Below are 20,798 nucleotides of genomic sequence, written 5' to 3'. Positions count from 1 at the left end.
ACTATTTGACTTCTAATACGCTTTAAAAATTTCATTAAATTCAAAATAAAACATGTAGGTCAAAATTGCTTCAAATGTTAAAGTGGATGATTTTATAAAATCACTGTCAGTTTTCAATGGTGTCTAAGACAAAATAATGCGTTGAAATGGTGTAAAAAGTATTTTTTCGTATGAATCTGCAATGGTTTTTTTTCCACTGTTTTAAACGGGTTTTGAGTCCAATCTTGACTGAAGTGCTTAAATCGATATGGAATACACTAGGGACTGAGTATCATAAATATTTTTTCAAAAATTGACTCTGGGGGATATTTATCACACGTCTTTTGTCAGTTAAAAAAATTCTGGTCACGCTTATTTTCTTTTTTTTTCAAATGTAACGTATTCGTGCTTTCATTTTTTGGATACTAGCTCTGATTGAACACCTTAGAGGTTCTGATATCAGCTTTTTCAGGCACAATTACAGGGCATCGGACAGTCACACATGAACTCGAACCGTAACTTAATTACCTCTTAAAATGTATTTTATAGGATTTGTCGATGAATCGATTTCATCGGTTCAGTAGATGATAAATCCAAATTTGCAACAGTATTCGAATTAATCTCTTTTTTTAGAGTGGTGGCAGGGAGAAATAATTATAAATTCCACAATATTTTTATATTGCACACACATTTAGGTATATGTTCTAAAGATTGAAAATGAAATCAAATAGTACATCACTTACGTTTACTATTATCATTGCCTTCGTCGCTTTTAATTAAGATATGCATTGTTCGAAATGTTAGCACAAATTTATTTATTTCTAATTGTAAAAATATATTTTAGGCAAGTTGAATTATAATTTGGATCACTAATGTGTGTTGGATCGATATTATAACATGGACGCTTATAAATTATAAACATGATGTCGTATCGTAAACTATAGGTAGAGACGTGTATGCTATTCTATACTTTTTCAAATTTGAATAAATGCTAAGATCATAGCACCACCGGTGTTTATTGCGAATCACTTCGGGAAAATTGAATTTGCGATTTTTTGGTACATTTTCCCGTTTCCCGACTTTTTCGCTTTGTTTTTCCATACGTAAAATAAAAAATCTATCAGTTAAAATAACTTTATAGGTGTACAATATTACTCATACGTTTTAGTAACAAGAAATATAAACTGATGATAATATTTTCAATAAATAAAATTCGAATCTGTCAAACAAATTATTGTACTGAATTATCCTAGGATTTTTTTGATTTTTTGACATTCCCAATATCACATACTTTCGTGTTAATCTGTATGATAATATAAACTCTTATAGTAATAATAGGTCAATCGATTTGAACAAAATCCGCAACTATTGTATTTTTCTCATCTGCCAAAAAAAAAAAAAAAAAATTACGTTTTCTCTATGTTGATAACGTTTACGTGCAAAAATAAATAAGATAAATGTATGGAAAACAAGCAGTTTGGTAGATAGATTGGAAAGGAAATATTTCGATATTTGTTTTAGTGCCAATGGGAATTGACCTAAAAGAAAAAGGGTTATTTTGACCGATGTAAGGTTACGCACTCCGACGATTATTTATTAAAAGTTAAATCTGCCTAAGAAATGCTTTTGAATATTTATCCCTCCATGGCTATGTTATAGAAATCATACCAGACAACTGGATAAGCTAGGGAGTAGAAACTAAAAATTGAAATGTTTATATACTTACGGTTTTATGTGTATGGGTTCCAAATCACAATTTCTAAAATATACCACACCAATGATGAGTATGGAGCAATGAAACATTTTATAACTTTAAATTTTGAGCAACTCTTTTTTAGAAAGCTAAGTTCTCTTAGGACCTTGGTGTAAATTGAACCGATATGTGCATTAAAACTTTTTTTTCGGTTTGAATCGACGGCGCCACGGTAAACTTTCGTATTACCTTCGTGGATGTGCATTGAAACTTCGATCATTTGAAAAATAACTCTTAAGCCACGAGCTTGATCTAACTATACGATTCTTGCATTCCATATCTTAAATTGAATATACACTTAAGATCTGTGACGATGAAAACAAATATGAGCACATTTTAATACATTCAAATAAAGCAGACTACAGTTGTCAGAGATTGCGTGTGATGGCCCAAGCGCTTATGTAATTTATTATCAAACGTGCGTTGTGTACCGTTACAGGCAGTGCTCGAATTAGGAAAAATTAAGTAGAGAAACTCAGTCCAACGATTTGAAAACTGCGTTCCATGTACACAATTATTTGACACAGACCCGTGGGGGGCTTCTTCCCTCTTCCCTCCTCTAACAAACTTAAATATATTTTGAATACCACTTTTCAGCTAAACAAATATTTAAATTCCAAATATAATATATTTTGATAACAATACTAACATCCTATATGTTACAATAGAAAATAAAAATAAAATAATAATTAACATAGGTAATTGTAGGCGATCAGGTAGTCTCATGAATCTAATGATATAATCATATATTTGGTTTTTTGTTTTTATTTATTTTTACTCTTTAGTGTGGGCCACGGCCTTAGAAGATTAGTCAAAGGTCGTGGTGAGGGCATTTATTTTTTTCCAAAATGACGATATCGTCGATCGCCAATATTAACAACAAACCGTACAATGTATAAAGTATAATACACCAAATTCACAGACATTACTATTTATATTTTTCCAGAAGTGACGACGTTGTCCCTTATCATAACCACCATATAATCTTTAATTATAAAATTAGTTTTGATATTATAAATTGTAAAATTCATTTTCCAATTGACGTAAATTGAAATTCACATATAAATTATTTTGGACATCAATTTGGATGAAAAAATATAGTTGGGGTACGTAAAAAAAAAAAAATAGTAGAGGAGCTCCGTCCCCCAGCGTACCCCCTCCCCCTCAATTTAAGCACTGGTTACATGTACTTGTATACTTCTCAATAGTAATTATAAATGGCATCAATTAATTTGGTATTTCTTACGAAGTTATTTTAATACTAAACTTTATACGATAATTCGGCGCGTGTCCAAATCTACTCTGCTTTTCGATGAGTACCAAAAAACATAATACTAAATATTTTTATAATGTTATAATACAGCGAGTGAAAATCGTCCGGAATTGGCCGTTTGACAGGTGCGTGGTTTTAGTACAGAAAAACCGAATACGAACACCGATATTACAATCTATACAGGTACATAAAATTTGATAACCACGCTGACTGATTACTGCACAGCCAAGATTGTCGGTTTATATGAAATATTAAGGGAATACACTTATGTTACTGTGTACGCGTGTTCTAAGAAAGGATTTCTCGAAAATCGCAATTTTTAAGTTATTAAAATATTAATGATAGTATTAGTATTCCACTATACCATAGGTTAAAATGTAACTAGTGAAGGATTTCACACTCCCTGAAATGTACTCATAAATTAATTAAATAAATTATAATATTACGTTTAACTTTTAAATATTTATTTAAATAATTATTTTCCTTTTTTTAAAAATATATTTAAAATATTTTAAACAAAAAAAAAAAAAAAATAATAATAATAAAAATAGTATTTCATAACATATTATAATTTATAACATTCTAATGCGGTGATTCTTTCTGGCCATATTTTCAATTACTTCTTCAACTGTCACTTTTACATCACGATAAATGTTCATTAATGCCAACCCGTTCAGTCTATTTTCAGTTATTGTGTTCCTGAGATTTGTTTTCAACCGCCTAAGTGTCGAAAATGATATTTCACTAGTAACAATATTAACTGGTAAAGAAGCTAAAATATTTAAGATTGTGTATATTGAAGGGTGTATGTTTTCATTATATTCAGCTAAAGCAGATACAACATTTATTATGGGTTTTGTTTTTATTTGTTGTTTCCCTAATGAAAATTCCCCTAAAGCCGGTAAAAAAAAAGCCCTAAAACATTATATTTTTAATATAAATACGGCTGAGAGGGGGTTAACACCCAACCCCCCTGTCTACGCCACTGAGACAGCATGATCCACACGATTGGAAGTAATTTAACAACTGCATCGGTATATCGGACACCAACATCGACACTGACCTATATCGCAGGCAAAATACTATATTTCAATGATATCCGTTTGGTATGCGAAATCCATCATGCATAAGGGGCCTGGGAATCAATACAAATCATTTGGTAGTTATTCGGTGAATAGAAGGGGATATATTCTGTACAGTAGGGTACTCGAGCTACAGTGCAGCTAAAGTCAATCGTAGATATAAAATATACTTTATCTGTGTGTGATTGTAAATTTAACGCGGTCACTCGTCCCTATGGGTTTGTGTAAATTTTAAGGACGGAACAATGGGAGGGGGCATGTGACCTATACGAGTGTGTGTACATGGACGGAGCTCTTTTCACCCAAAAATTACTTTTCTCTTTTTGCCCACGTCCTCTTTTTAACCAAAAATGAAAAAACAGTTTCCTCTTTTCACCCAAAAATAATTGCATTCTTTTCGTCCATGGTTTCACATTCTACATTTTGGAAACCACTGTCTCAAAATTAATAATTTTTAAAAAATCATATAATCAAATTAAAAAATAGAAAAATATATAATTATTAATAATAATTAATAATAATTTAATAATAATTTAATAAGTGTTAAAAATAAGTATTTAAAATAATGTTATCGATGTAAAATGACTTGTAAGTAATTTTATCAGGTTACAACTTAAATAAATAGTTTGTTTTGTTGTTGTAAAATAATACAAATATTCATATTAATTATAACTTAAAAGTAATTATTATTAAAGTATTTTCAACTATATATTTCGATAAAGGAGTCGGCACCTTTATACACTTTTCTCGACTGACTATATTAAAATAACAATCAAAAACCCTTCGGTGTACTAGACCGGCCAGGTCTATGTGTTTATGTATATATGGCCGATAACAATATCTAGATTACAAATATAATTGATATAATATATATACATGTATATAATATAATTTAACAAATTTGATATCGATACGTAACACTCGTAACATCTTTAATTTTAGTACGTCGTTCACTTTTGTGCCGAATAGTGTGATTGTGTTTTTTCTCATGATTATAATGACTACATTATATAAAAATGAAATTTTTAGAAAGTAAAAGAGGTGGTCGTATGGTTCTTTATAATAATTTTAAGTACAATTTTGGATCGACTAATAAAAAAAATCACTTTACCCGTTGGAGATGTGTAACAAGAACGTGTGATGTAAAATTATATACAGATAAAAATGATGCTTTTACTTTAGCAGTCGGAGAACAAAATCATAATGAATATGATAAATCGAATATTAATCGCCAAATAATAAACACAGCATGTAAACGAAAATCTTTAGAAGATCTCCATACAAGACCGAAAAAAATAATATTAAAATAAATTGCTTAAAACGACGCATCATCATATTTAAATGAAATTGATATAAAAAGGTTAACAATATGTATAAATTAAAGAACAATATGTATAAATCTCGTGCAAAAGTCCTCCCTCCTAACTCTACTGATATAAATGAAGTTCATCAGTGTATTAATGCAACTGAAATAAACACTACAAGAAATTAACATTTTGTATTGAATAACGATCAAAATAAAAATGTTGTAATATTTTCCTGTTAAAAAAATTTATATTTCTTGAGCAATATTGAAAACGTATATGTCGATGGCACATTTAAATATTCTGCAAGATTTTTTGAACAAAATTTGTTCAAAAAAAATTTAATTTAATGTTCACTATTCATGGATATAAAAATGGTCATTATTTACCATTAGTTTTTTGCCTATTAATTGATAACTCGGAACATACATATGAATTTGTGTTCAAAAAAATCACCGAAAAATGTAATAACCTTGGATTACGTTTATCGCTGTTAAAATGCATGGTTGATTTTGAATATGCGATACATAAAGCAATAAAAATTGTTTTGCCAAATACGGAAATAATTGGATATAGGTTTCATTTAACCCAATCATGGTGGAGAAATGTGCAAAAATTTGGTTTAGCTACACATTATAAAGACGAGTCTTCGGATATCGGTAAGTCAACACTACACGTTTGGTTCACTATTTTTAAATTCTGAAAAAGTAGGTGATTGTTATATAGAAGATTTAATGAGTGACTGCCCTGAAAATAAAAAATTACAAAAGTTCTGTGATTATTTAACTGATAACTATATATCCAATGAAAGTATGTTCCCACCAAAGCTTTGGGTAGCTAAATCATCAGAGTTAATCAGGGCAACAAATGCATGCGAGTCCTTTCACTCATTTTTTAACAAAAGTTTTTATAGTAACTCTCCACAAATTCATATATGGTTAGCTGTGGTAAAATAAATCCAAACTGATCTTTATATTAAATTAAATAGTATTTACTTACAACACTTTCCCAAAGACAGACAAGTAAGAGAACGCCAATTAAAAAACGAAAAAACAATTGAAAAGTACAATAGAGGAGAGTTAAGTCGGTATGAGTTCATTAAATCAATGGCATTCAATTATACAAAAAATGTAAATACAAATTAAATCCATGAATAACTTTTTTTTAACGACGTCATAAAAATAAATGACAAATACCTAAAATATTATCTTATATTAAGGAACTAGTGATCACTAATATTGATTATTATATTATTTATTTTATTACTGTGTAAAAAAAATATAAGTATCTAAATATAATATACATCAATAATAAATCTGTACATAAATTATGTAGATATGTCGTACGTATAACCAATGTAATGTTAATTATTATTAATAATTATATATTTTTCTATTTTTTTATTTGATTATTATATAATTTTTTAAAAATTATTAATTTCGAAACAGTGGTTTCCAAAATGTAAAACCATGGGCGAAAAGAATGCAATTATTTTTGGGCGAAAAGAGGAAACTGTTTTTTTCATTTTTGGTCGAAAAGAGGACGTGGGCAAAAAGAGGAAGGTCATTTTTGGGCGAAAAGAGCTCCGTCCGTGTACAGGATCTACGAGTGTCTCTACGCTCCACGGGGGTTTGTGTATTCTATGGGTGTTAACACACTTTACGGATGTACTTTTTCGACTTGGTGCTCAACGTTTATCAACATTTGATGTTGTATAATTTTTTTTTTCGCTTTTTGACGGTCCGAGAATTGTCATTGTGCGATTAATAAGTTGACTGTTCAAATGAATGCCAACTGAGGTATGTGTATATAAATATAGTATTAAATAAATTACAATATATATCATCAGTGAGTGCACGACGATTGGGTGTTTTTATTCAACTTAACCTTTTTTTTTATTTTTTAAATGGAAATGAAATTTCTCTGGTCTTAAACGGTAATAAAATATTTTCTAGACATTTCCGGGCGGTTCAGCTGTAAATAGCATTATAAATATTTATAGAAAGACAACGCAATCGCCTGGGGCAGAGCATATTATTAATATACGTGTTGACTAACACAATAACGTCCGGTAAGATATTTCACTGAACGAAAGAATTTCAACACAATTTTGGATAGCTATTAATATCATTTGGTCCTTTAGAATTCTGAGCGTAATAATATGATTAATATAAAATACCTATTGTAACTTAGTCTTTGCCGTTCATAATTCGCTGCTACGCAGTTACCATTGAAGTAGATATCAACATATAACGCAAAACGCAATTTAATGTACATTGATTCGCACAAGGCAGTATTAAAAAAAAAAATCAAAACGTGAATATTAAACATACTTGATTCATACTTGTCAGAAGTTAAAAAATGTAGCAAAGTATAACTACTACTTTATTTACAAATTTTAAACGATGTATTCACATCGGCTCCGTCCTTTCACTTGAAGGCTCCCAATCAACAATATTTCCCTTCCCATTTATAAGCCGAGAACTGGCCACAGTGAGAGAAAATTCTCTGTAAGCACGGTTAAAAACGTTGTTGACCTGTAAAATAAATAAATAAAACAAATTTCTAAAGAAGTAACTGGACGAGTACTAAAAAACTTGTGGTTTGAACTCGAAGAAAACATTTTGTGCACAATCCGCTTTGATAATTTTTCCTCATTTAAATCAATCAATATATTTCTGAATAACATTACACAAATGTTTCGCTGGTTTTTGTTTTTTTCCCCCAGTATTCTTGCTGCGAAGCTTTGTGTACGCGTGTCACCCTATATTTGCTTTAAAATGTCCATGAAACTGAAAATTGAACTTACTAAAGTAGTAAAGTAGTATCTGCCTCATAGTTGTAATTAAAATTCTGTTCCGCAGTTACTCATTGTGCGAAAGCGGTACACCCAAGTTCCACTAAGCAATGCCTTCTGACAAACCTTTATGAAATCCGAAAATGTTTTTTACAATCACAACCAATTGCATACGAGATTTTCTACTCATGAACTCTACGACAAAAAAAAAAAAAAAAAAAAAGAATAAAATAAAATAAACGGAAAACGCATACGGTTTGTTTACACGTTACCAAACACTCGGCCAAGCTCTGTTCTGTGTGAACTCGAGGAACCAACAGTACTCGGCTCCGGTCAAAGGCGAAACTACGTATAACTGAAGGTGAGACTTTCCGCGAGCCATGCAGTAAAATTCTATTGGTACTATTTGAAAAAACTTCGGTTCAAGTAAATAAAATATGAAAGTATACTGATTAGTGCTTATTGAACGAGCACACGGATCATCCGTTGACAACACGGTATCATTTAGGCTACTATCAGTAGTGCATTTAAGTGGGGGAAGGGACAAATGCCCCGGGCGGCAAATTTTTGGGAGCAGCAAAATATTCTAACTTTTATTATTGATGTGTTCATAATTTTTTTAATTTTCACACCTTTTTCGGTATTGTTTAGTATTTTAAAAAATATTATTGAGCATCTGATAAGAAGTTAAAAAAAATTATACTATACCTAGTCACCTAAGTAATAGTGAAATAGCAAAATAGGTATATTACATTTATTATTCGATAAGATATTATATTTTCGTTCAATATTTATAATAAAGACTCGGATACACAGAACGCGGTATTCACTTTAGGGCATATTTAAAAAGTTTACAAAAGGAGTAAAACTGTACCTAAAAGCGTTCAATGTATGTTAGAATTTATAAAAGAGAATAGTTTAGTTGAAGTGTATCCTTATATTGATATTGCTCTAAGGATGCTACTATGTATGTAATTGTTCAACGGAAAAATCATTTTCTACATTAAAAAGGGTCAAAACTTATTTAAGATTAACAACGGGAGAAAATCGTCTTAATTAATTAACAAACCTCAACATTGAAGCTGATTTAACGAAAACTATTAACTTTAATGATGTTATTGAACATTTTTCTTCTCAAAAGTTAAGAAAAAAAGTATAAGCTATCGATTATTTTATTATATAATTAATAATAAATATAATATATTTAATATAATAAAAAAACCATGTATTGTTAATCATTGTGCATATAATAAGTGTTTATTCCATTTTCTATATTTAATATATATATTTTAAGAAAGGAATATTCAATTTGCAAAAAAAATTAGGTTAACGTTAGGTATTATTATAAAATTATCAATATCGTATAACAACTGATTTATAATTTGTTTCATAAAATTAATTTTTTTTACTGCTTAACTTTGAATTTATTTATATATATTATTTTTTTTTTTTTTATAAGGGGAAGGGCAGAAAAATTATTTTGCCCCAAGGCGCGTATATATTAAATGCGCCACTGGCTACTATTAATAAATGCGAAAAATGCATTGTACGTTACGTCTTTAATGTTATTTCCTTCACTTGTTTCTCACATTACCGGTTACTGTAGCAAAAGCCGAAAGGACATGATCAAAACTTAAATTAGTTAAAAACTGTCCAAGAATCACCATGACCTAACGCAGCTTAGTGATCTTGCGATGATTTCAATAGAAAATGAGGGCGCTAAAAAATTGAAGAATTGTCCAATGTCCGTGAAGACGTTTGATCAAACGGTGATAATGATTTTACACGATTACATATTCCTTTTTGTAACTCGATTGCATACGTTTGTACGATTTCCCTACCTGACCGTTAAAAACATTACGGTTGCATACGGAAACGAGTGTATCGTTGACTAACATGTGTTATAATAAAAATATTATTATTATACTATATTTGTTGACGCGTATATTTTACTAATATTATATTTATAAACCAGATTATTGTCGTTTATTATATAGTGATTTAATATTACTATTATATAGTAATACCTTAATTAATATGGCAAATCTCTAATTCATAAACTAACAATATTATTATAGTCAATTAAAAATAATATATACGAATATATATAAAATTAAATAAAAATATAAATTATAAGTTATAAATAACATTCTTAGTATCGATGACCGGTCCTTGATAAAAAATGTAATACATTACCATTTATCTTAAAGTGGTCATACAGTTTTATTACATATTTAATTTATTGGATATCCTTACTTGGAATGGCTTTGGACATACTAGTATTTGTTTGTACAATAGATATTTTTATATTGGTCTTAGCCTAAATTTCTTTCAATGAATCAATGACAAAGTATATTGGTAGATGTCCATTATAGGATTAAGCGTTAAAAGTTCTATGGAAACTTTCTGGACCATTTGTTGTTTTGACATTAGAATAAGTAAATTGGAATAAGTAAAATCACATAATCAATTGTAATCTATAATCATTTTATAAAACTTTATTTTTATGTATCGGTACATAAACTTTTAAGTTTAAAATATATTATCAACAATTATCGGCTGGAGAATTATATTCACAGTAATGTTTATGAAATTATCAAGTATAAGCAATAATTTCCTAAAATAAGTTATAACACAAACGTTCACAGTTGTGAGGCAACGTTGCATTAATTTTGGTTAGACAGAACGTACACGATCGTAATAGTGAAAAAGGTCCATACACAATCGTAACGCACCCTGCTCAAGATCGTAGTAGCAAAAAAATCAATTACATTGCAAACAAAAAATGATTATATTTGTTGTTGTAATAGTTATTCAATGAATCATGGATTTATAATGGAATGTTTTTTTTTTTTTTTAATTTTTTATTGTGTACAAATAAACAGCCCATTGTTTAGAATAGTGTTTCCAAAAATGTGCTCTACGGAGCCCTAATCAATTGTTTCTCAAGGACTCCGTTCGTTTTAAAATAAAAAAATTAATAATATACCAGTTATTAATCGTTAATTGGAACAACGAACATATAAATATTATAAGAAGACTCTGTCAAAGCAGATTTAATTCACATAGGTGCATTCTGTGTTTTATTTCTTAAATTTTTATTTAATTTTTAAATTTTAAATTAGAATATCTACGTCAAAAAGATAATTGTATATGTATCAACAAAATATATTAATAATCTTTATTAAAAAAAATTCACAATACAAATGTTGTTTAGTGATAATATTTAAAATATTTTTTTTTTTTTTTTTTTAGTTTATCAATCCGAAGATTAGTTTTTAACAAATTTTTTACAGTAAATGTCTTCTCTATCTTTCTCTGTCATTCGTCATATTTTTAGATCCCTGTAGGAAGTGACTCTTACATCCTGGATTATTTGGCTAATGTACATTTAAAATTATACATGGATTCAATGTTACTAGGCATTATAATTTATTTATTAAAATGTTAATTTATTATTAATTAGAACATGGAAGATACCGAATTGCTAATTATTTGTTTTATTGTAGGTATTCATTTGAAGAGTTAAACATGGCTTTTAATCTATTTAAATAATAAGAATAGGTACGTTATCAATTTATAAGAGATAACAAATTAATATTACTTAGAACTTTTATATGAAATGTCACTTTAAATTTAAGTTTTAATTATATTAACATATGTTCCAATTCTTTTCAAAATCGTAGGTAGGTACTAAAAATTATTATAAAAATAAAAATAAATAATTGATTAAATAACAAATTTTTATTCAAGGAACTATATGTCCTTACCTCTAATTCCCATTGTTGCCACCATAGTAAGAAAGTAAATAAATTATATTTATGATTTATAATGTCCCAAATTTAAAAAATAAATTTGAAATCCATAGCGTAGGCCTAACATGCCTTGCTTATACATATACAGATATGTATAAATATATATATATATATATATATATTTATTTAATTACATTACACCAATTACTCACCATAGAAGAGTTGTTTCATTTTATTGTTGTCTTACATATTTTGGTAATTCATTATATTATTATAATAAAAAATATATTGATATGGACCCCTTCGTTGACGTTTAGTGGGGAGCCAGATACAGTGTGATCCAAATTCATACGTTTGATTTATTCAAGTTTACTCTACACTCACACAATATGCTTATTTAACAAGTCATCAAATCCTACATGAAATTATGGTTTAAAAATACGAGTACTTATGAAACCTGGAATTCAACACATGTACATCAGACGTTCCTAAATAATTTATTATTTTGTAATGTCTAGTTTATAATAACGTAACAGCACGAAAAACAATCAATTATTTCCAACTCTAATGGTCTAATACAATATCTGTATAGAAAAATTAAAGATACTGAAGTAAAGCACTGCTGTTGAAGAATTGAAATATTTCAACTTCTTAAGCAATGGCATTGTTAAAATGTGGTCAAATTATTGATCAACGATTGATGTTCAAATAATTGTTTAAAATAACAGTTTACATCTAGTCAACATTATCCTAAGTATTTCATTCATAATAATTCATTTTTTATTGGATGTAGGTACAAGACTATTACAAATTATAAAATAGATATCGAGGCTTAAACTAGTTAAATTTTTAAATATATTTTATATCATTGTATTAAAAATTAAAAAGGCGTTTGAAGTAGATTTTATTTTCTTTTTATACTTAAAGAAAACAGGTTTATCGATTATAATTTAATCCATGAATATTACTGTACTGAAATTGTTATTTTTATTTTCACATTTTGAACACATGTTGAAAATGTATATTTTATACGTACCTAATTTATAGACACCATTAAATATTTTAAAAAATAATAATAAGCTATATTAAATGTAAATAAATTGAAATATTTAAATAACAATAATTTTTTAGTAGAATGCTTTGTGTTTGATAATATATCACCATTAGTTTATTGAAGCAATTTTATTTTCTGATGTTATTTACTTTAATATGTTAAAATAAAATTACAATACATGATTACTTATTTTATAACAACAGAAACAACGAAAACAGTCAAAAAGTAATTGTTCGTTGTCTCATTTGAAAAAGAATACACAAATATATAAAATAATAATAATGACAGATGTAAAATATATTTTTTTTTTTTTTTTTGTTAACAATAAAATGTTGTGTTTCAGTCTGTGCGCAGGTTACATATCTGGAATCTTAAAAGGTAAATCACAAGACGAATGCATCACAATGGGACTGAAAGCAGCAACACATGCACTTTCGTCACAGAATCCAGTACCCGTAGACATTTATGCAACTAGCTTATAAGATAAACTTATATATATCTACAAGAATATAGCAAAATACATTAAGATTTAACATTAATTTTTTTTTAAAAAAATATAACAGCTACCCTTTACCATATATTATAATATGCATTTATCTTATACTGAAAAATCATTTTAGTAACAATATATTGTTAAATTTTACATAAAAGAAGATTAAGCACATATTTTTCAATTATTTATTCTTTCATACTTGCATACAACAGAAAACATTTCTCCACCCAATCTTTTAGCAAGCCAACGATTTTTTATTATGGCCATCTTTAAACTATCACACAAAAATTCTGCATCAATATTGGTATGTACAGCTCGACCCATTCCTTCCAATACAATTAAATCAACAGTATTTAATTCATTTGCTAATTCTCGCTCTAAACGACTGAAAAATAAAATATTATTATTGACTACAATCCAGACTTGGGTAAAATACTTTATACAAATTGTATTCCGAATACATTATTTAGAATACTTCAAAAGTATTCTGAATACTGATATTATATTATAGAAAATACTTCTAGTTTTCATACTTTAAAAATAATAGATGTCCACTCAACAGAAATATTTGAAATTGTAGACTAAATATATGTTATTTTATTGTACTTTTATACTATATAACTGTTATAGTTTATGGTTTACAACAATAATAAATACCTGATATTAGCTTATATAAGATACGACGAATAAGTAATAAAATCATTTAAAAAAGAGACAATTTGACGGTATTCTGAATACAGTATTCCAAATATTGTATTCGGAATACCACCCAAGTCTGCTACAATCTAATAATTTATAATTTTTAAAAGTTATGTTTTGTTTTAATCATTGAAATTAGAGATATTTCGTTTTATATTGATGTTAATTGACAAAAATTGTGAAAATGAATATGAAATATGTGTACTAAGATCAGAATTGGGCATTATTCGAATAAAATATTATTCAATTGATTATTTGAATAAAAAATTATTCTTCATTGATTTTTATTTTTATTCATTATTCAGTTATTCGTTATTCCATATAATCATAATAAAAAATAAATTTAAATTCTAAATAACAATATATAATAATAAAAGACTTATTATTTAGACTTAAATAATATATATAAAGGTAATACATATTAATACATATAGTTAATTGACAAATAATAATTGACAAAAATAAATTAAATATACTTTTATATTTAATATCATTATTTAATTAATATCATTTATGATTTTGACAAATACATTTATTCTGAATAATTGTTTTATTCATGAATAAAACTATTCAGAATAATTTTATTCTTTATTCATAAATAAATTAGTTATTTATGTTTTAATTTTTTATTTTTTATTTTGATTTGTTTTTGCCCAACTCTGACTAAGATGTACAATTTCATTGAGCATTGAGCACCTTGTAATAACAGATAAATGATTTACAATGGAATCATTAATAAACAGATTATTAAAATAAATAAGTAATTAAGATAAACAGAAAAGTATGTCTTAATGGGGTCTTAAAAAATAACTAAAATTTTTACATATTTTCATGTATATTGCAGGGCTTATTCTAAAGATTTTTACCCAATGCCCAAACACACTGAAAAGTTTGTTTTATGAAATTTATTTGGATTAAAATAATTACCCCCTCCCCAAATAAATTGTATTTTAGAATTTCGACTATCACATGGTAAAATATTAGAAAAACAGATCTTTTCTGTAATACGTAAACCACTATTTCAATTTCATAGATTAATCAATCAACGAAGTAGCAAAGATTGTAAACTCACATAATTATTACTTTTCAAATACTCAGTAGAAATCCAATTATTCTATAAGGAAAATTTTATTTTTGTAAGGTGCATAAAGTCAATTGCCCTTTTGACTTTTCCTACTACCTAATTTGGGTCCTACTGCCCGTTATAATAAGACCTGGTATATAGCATTAAATATAATATTGAATGGTATTACATATAAATAGTAAATATTCTATAACATAAAATCATACCTAAGATCTAAACATGGTCCACCTTGAGCAGTTTCCATTGATTTTAAAGTGCCATCATTTAATCCTTTGGAAATTATAGGACATATTGCTGCAGCATGACGTAGTAAAACAATGAGCTCAGAATAAGTGACATCATTCAGTGCTGGAGCAGAATTGGCACACAATATTACTTTTGAACCTTGACGTAACATTTCTCTAGTCAATGGTAATATTCCCAAAACTATATCAACACCACTGTTATCAATGAAAATAGCGATTTTTTGGTATGGTTTGTTACAAATTTTTTGCACCCATTCATCTAAGTTATCAATTAACCAAGGTCTTGCTGTAAATAGTTATAGAAATCAAATATAATTGTTACTTTTATGTATTATTAATCAAATCATTTTACCAGGAATTTGTTTTCTTGCTTGCTTGAAATCAAAATCACCCTTTTTCATCAGAGCTACAATTTCTTTGGCCCCCCAATCAAAAGTGTTGCCAGCTAAGACACCCATGACAATTTCTTTTTGTCTCTCCATTATATCTAATGAATCTAGTTCTTCTAATCGTTCTTGAAGAAGAGTTAAAGCATATTCATTTTCTGTTCGTTTTTGCTGAAATATTTTATGTAAGTATTTTTTTTTTTTTTCATTAATCAATTTTAAATTTTATTTTAATCTCACAATTAAATATGGATCAGGAAAATCAAATTCTTTTAGACATTGGTTGATAGTATCCAAAAGACCTCTGACAGTTAAATTGCCATATGCACTAAATAATAAAATTAACAAAATGTTAAATATAAATAAAAATAAATAATTATTAGAACTTACAATGGTTTAATTTTTAATAATTGTACTCGAGAAATGAATTTTTCTTTAAACATGGCAGCTCGTTTAGCAGCTGTATCGCTAGTTGGTTGACTTGCAATTGCATACTTCACATAATTTTCAATACTTTCTTCAAAACAATTCAACCAATATTCTCTAAAAATCATAATAAATATTAAACAATAAAAAAATTAATTATTCTCAAGTTTTAACCAAACTTACACAGCATTTTTCATTGATAATGTATGGTTTTAAAGTTTAATCAAAATTTAATTAAATACACTTATTTAACTGTAGAAACTTCAATTTATTTCTTAAAAATTATATTATCTGTAAAATCTTAATAGATTTTCATAGCATTTTTGCACTTAGGTTGCTGCAATCAACAATATACTACAAACAACAAGATAGCTAAGTAATTATTGCAGTACATTTTTATTTTTAAGCTATGTTATTACTAGGGGTGTGCATTTGTAGAAAAGTGCTTTTTTTTTCTTTTTTTTTTTTGGTAGTTGTGAACTGTAGCTTAGTAGGTACATAATTTGTATTATGTAACTAAAAATCCATTTAGTTAACTTATATTTTGCATTTTTTGACGTTTTTAATTTTTAAGGTCATTTTTGTGCAGTTTAAGGCCATATTTTCCTTTTTTAGTTCATTTTCTGGTAGTTTTAATCAAATTCTAAAGACTAAAGATGAATAAGGTACTCGAAAATAAATATATTTAAGTTTCTTTTATTATTTTAACAAAATAAAAACTATAAAAAAAATTATAAAAAATGTTTCAGGTGAATAGCATTAATTAGGTATAGAAAATTTAAATTCAATCAAGATTGTTATTATTATTATTTTTTTTATTATTAAATAAACACTTATTTATGCATGTAATGTACAAATGTATAATATACTGAACCTAATATTATTATAAATATAAAAATTAAATAAAAACTATTTTCAATCAATTTTATACTATAATTTTTGGCGTTTTATATTGCATTTTAAGCACATATTTTATTGAATTTTTTTTGACATTTTTTAAGGTTCTTTGGTGCTTTAAATTCACAGTCCTAGTTATGATTACAGTTAGATTTTTAGATTCTGAGATAATTAAGTTTTTCCAATTATCTAATGATCAACAAACTTAAAACTTTATATAACTCTATAATAATTTTCATACAATACTAGAAATAAAATGTATATTTTTAAGAAGGGATAATGTGTCTAAATTTGAATAAATTTTAATACTTTTTAAATGCTAATATTTTTTAAACAAGAAATTTTTCTCATTTTTAACTTTTAAAAACCATATATTATCAGTAGTTAATAGATAAGAGTCTTGTTATAAATTGTTGTTGCAACAAAATGGATTTTATTTATAAAATTTTTTAAAAGTTAATCATAGATTCATTAAAAGTTTATCATTTTTGATAAAATTATTTCAAGTATCATACTAACCTAGCTTCTTTATCAGAATTTAAATCAACTGTATCAGGAATATATGTAGATGGATCTTTGAGTAAAGGGCAAAATGTTAAAGGTGATTCCCAACGGTCAAGTTCAAGTTGGTCTATACGTTTGCCACATGTCAATTGAGTACGGTTGCTTCCACTACCAGCATAATTTTCTAACCATGAAAATTTCTCACCATCTGTAAATATTTTAAAACAATAAAAAAAGCAAATAAACAGGAATCAAAACATTTACCGCACTCTTCGGTGCCTTTTAAAAATGCCCCAATAGCACCCAAATATCCTTCATGCCTCAGAAACAAGCTTTGTACAGTGCCTCTGGACCAATATTTGATAGAAAAAGATATAGTATGCATGCTGAGTGAACGGTTTCTTAAAAAGTAACCACCAAAGTAAACCTAATATAGTTGAATAATCGAAAAAAAATTATAATACACCACTATAATAAGATAAATTCTAGTATTAATATTTTTGAATTATTATACCTTTTTCAAATTGTGCATCATTGCATACAGACAAGCAATTTGACCAATATCATTGCTTATAGCAAACAATAAACTTCTTGCCAAATCTGCTTCATTGTAATCGCTTTCTAAAAAACAACAAAACATATTAAAAACATTTTTTTAATTTTTATTTAATTTTAATTTTGTACCTGCATTTTGACGAGGACATATTTTTCCAAAAGAAGAAGCAATCAAATCTGAATGCATACCAAGTGTCTTATAATCACCACCGTATATGTCCTTTACTAGCATGTCAGCCTTCCTGTGGTCTCCTTTATCAGCAAGATCGAGTAATTCATCAAATGATTTAGCTTTGGTCAACAGTGTGCCTAGGCCCCAGAATGTGCCGCCCCCAGTAGCTGTACCACCAATGCGTTCATAGCAATTGTCTGATTCCACTTTCAAAATACTTACACCCGATCCAATGTTAACCAACATGTATGGAAATACATGTGGATCAGCTGTTTGAAACTCATATTCAGGACTACCATTACGATTGTAAACAAATGCTTCATCACTTATATTTTTTAATAAGAAATTACAGCCCGTAATTAGACAGGTCAACTCATCTTCCTTATCAACTCTATAATTGTTTTTAAGTACAATTTTTACAAATGCACTATACAAATGGTAACCACAACTCACTCTAAACCCAATTTGTCCTGGATAAGTTTACTATATTTGTATGCTCCACCACCTGTAGCTTTAATGCTTTTTCCTTTGCGTTCATCGATGTTTACTAAATTTTCACTAATAAAATCCAAACAGTTTTCAATGTATTTAGTTTCAAACTTGACAAAATGTAACCTTGCTTGTTCAGAATAAGTATAAATAAACTTATCGAGTTTCTAAAAGTATGAATATTTAGAAAATAACCAATAACATGACACTATTATTTACATGCAATATATCATACGTCATCCTGGTTTTCTCCATTTTTCATATCAATATTATCAGTAGCATAGTAAACTCGCCTAAATGATACTGTAGAATAATATGCTATTTTCGTCAGCGAACCACCTGTAAATTAATATTTCAAACGTCAAATTGAAATTCATAACATGAGGTTATTCATTAAAACATATTCTGTAAATGATATTACAGATGCAAGGAGTGTTCAATTTTTCTGAATTAAGTATTTTAAAAAATATAAAACTAAAAAAAATATATAACAATAAAACTAAAAAATTACAAAAATAGGTAGGTAAACAAAAAAATCAATAGATAGACATTTTTATAGAAATAAATAGTATCCGCAAAAAATGATTATTAGGTTTTTAAAAACTTTGAGAGCAAGGTACTAAACAGTCATAGTTTTATTATTTTTATCAGAACGGTATGAAATGTGAAAATAATAGTGTCCTTTAATTTTTTTATCATTTCAAATAAAAAAAAATTATTATTATAATTGGGAAGTGTATAAATTTCGGTTTCTAACGCGATGGGACGAGAAAAATATTTAAAAGCACAACGTACTCGCGAGCATTGAGTTTCAACGAGAAAACATATTTTACGCATCGATAAACGGTGATTCGCATATAACGATAATATCATGACACGTACCAATGTCGATGGCGAACTGTTTGGCGTTTTTCAGGTTTCGAAAAACCTCCAATGTATCCGGAAGCTTGATGCTGTTGGGATTGCCTTTTTCTTCCATTATCGTGCCGCGTTCTACCTGTGAACAACCGTCGTCGATCAGTTCGTACATGTTGCAGTAAAAACGTGTTAACGCGATCGCCGGACGTGTAACGATGAACCCGATTGAATTCGAACGGAATACACCGGACGGGTCGACCGCGCACGGCTAACGATCGTCGACAAACCGACGACCGAGTGGCCAACTACTATTGCTTTTGCAGTGCTCACTACTTACCCGGTTTGATCGAGTGGACTTTGAACAGGTGGGCCGGAAACGACGTTAAAAAGTTAACGGCATCGTGCGATAATCGAAACGTATTTTTTATTTTTTTCTCCTGTAAAAAACGTCCAACGCACTAGTTGTTATCACGGAACACGCGGCGATAGCGATACGAATGTTATCAAACGCGGGCCGCGTATCTTGCAAATGTGGGTACACCATTGAATTCTATATGATAACATATAGATAACATATATATGATGTATATATTATATAGAGTAAAATATATCGTAAATTATGATTTGTTCTTAAGAATTAGGTAGTAGTGGCGTGTAGTATAAAATATAAATGTAAAGAATTAATAACAATTATTTAATATTTAAATATATTTAAATAACAAGATTTTAGTTTGTTTACAATAGCATGTTTTAGACTTTAAGTATCAATCAATTAACAAAAATATACTGACCGACAATTATTCCCCTTGTTGATCCTATTACCGATTATCCAGTTTCTATCATCAAACTTTCGAAATTGTTTAATAAATTGTTGAGCATCATCTTGACTTTCCATAGCAGTTCAAAGTGTTAAAACATGTTCTGTTAATTCATCTAAAATCAACTCGCTATTTAAGTCTTCGAAGTACTTAATTAGTGATTTTAAAAAAACCT

The 20,798-nt window shown here is 27.9% G+C and overlaps 2 protein-coding genes across 6 annotated transcripts in view; one reads left to right on the top strand and one right to left on the bottom strand.

The window, feature by feature from the left end:
• LOC112692064 (pseudouridine-5'-phosphate glycosidase) overlaps window positions 1-13,575 on the top strand; it is a 212,002-nt gene extending 198,427 nt beyond the window's left edge. Inside the window, exon 15 of one of the 3 annotated variants that reach the window (XM_025566591.1) lies at window positions 13,341-13,575. In XM_025566591.1, the coding sequence (XP_025422376.1) occupies window positions 13,341-13,479 (139 nt within the window). In that variant the 3' untranslated portion in view covers window positions 13,480-13,575. Of the gene's footprint in view, window positions 1-8,255; window positions 8,367-13,340 lie in introns of those variants that run through there. The other 2 variants (XM_025566594.1, XM_025566592.1) reach the window with 2 other exon arrangements.
• An 86-nt stretch (window positions 13,576-13,661) lies between these two features.
• LOC112692063 (pantothenate kinase 4) lies at window positions 13,662-20,330 on the bottom strand. 3 transcript variants are annotated; one of them, XM_025566589.1, is made up of 13 exons: window positions 20,143-20,330; window positions 19,830-19,944; window positions 19,183-19,286; window positions 18,912-19,114; window positions 18,416-18,849; window positions 18,246-18,352; window positions 17,996-18,158; window positions 17,747-17,939; window positions 16,295-16,447; window positions 16,145-16,232; window positions 15,871-16,075; window positions 15,480-15,804; window positions 13,662-13,875 (listed from the first exon to the last, which is right to left on the bottom strand). In XM_025566589.1, the coding sequence occupies exons 2-13, from the start codon at window positions 19,924-19,926 to the stop codon at window positions 13,668-13,670; spliced, it is 2,280 nt and encodes a 759-aa protein (XP_025422374.1). In that variant the 5' UTR covers window positions 19,927-19,944; window positions 20,143-20,330; the 3' UTR covers window positions 13,662-13,667. The 3 variants fall into 3 exon arrangements, with proteins under 3 accessions (XP_025422374.1, XP_025422373.1, XP_025422375.1); XM_025566588.1 differs by lacking the exon at window positions 20,143-20,330 and having other exon boundaries at window positions 19,830-20,125; XM_025566590.1 differs by lacking the exons at window positions 19,830-19,944; window positions 20,143-20,330 and having other exon boundaries at window positions 19,167-19,283.
• Window positions 20,331-20,798: the final 468 nt, after the last annotated feature.

Source organism: Sipha flava, unplaced genomic scaffold (genome assembly GCF_003268045.1).
Source record: "Sipha flava isolate LNK unplaced genomic scaffold, YSA_version1 69_pilon_pilon, whole genome shotgun sequence".
In the NCBI taxonomy this organism is placed as follows: domain Eukaryota; kingdom Metazoa; phylum Arthropoda; class Insecta; order Hemiptera; family Aphididae; genus Sipha; species Sipha flava.
The sequence above is the reverse complement of the archived record's forward strand: the minus strand, read 5'-3'. Positions and strand labels throughout refer to the sequence as shown.

Excerpts from the sequence above, each read along its gene's own strand:
- LOC112692063 (XM_025566588.1), bottom strand. The coding sequence starts at position 19,977 with ATGTACGAACTGATCGACGACGGTTGTTCACAGGTAGAACGCGGCACG. Across the intron at positions 18,353-18,415 it reads ATGTCCTCGTCAAAATGCAG|AAAGCGATTACAATGAAGCA; the intron begins GTACAAAATTAA and ends GTTGTTTTTTAG. Across the intron at positions 16,076-16,144 it reads TTCCTGATCCATATTTAATT|CAAAAACGAACAGAAAATGA; the intron begins GTGAGATTAAAA and ends AAAATATTTCAG.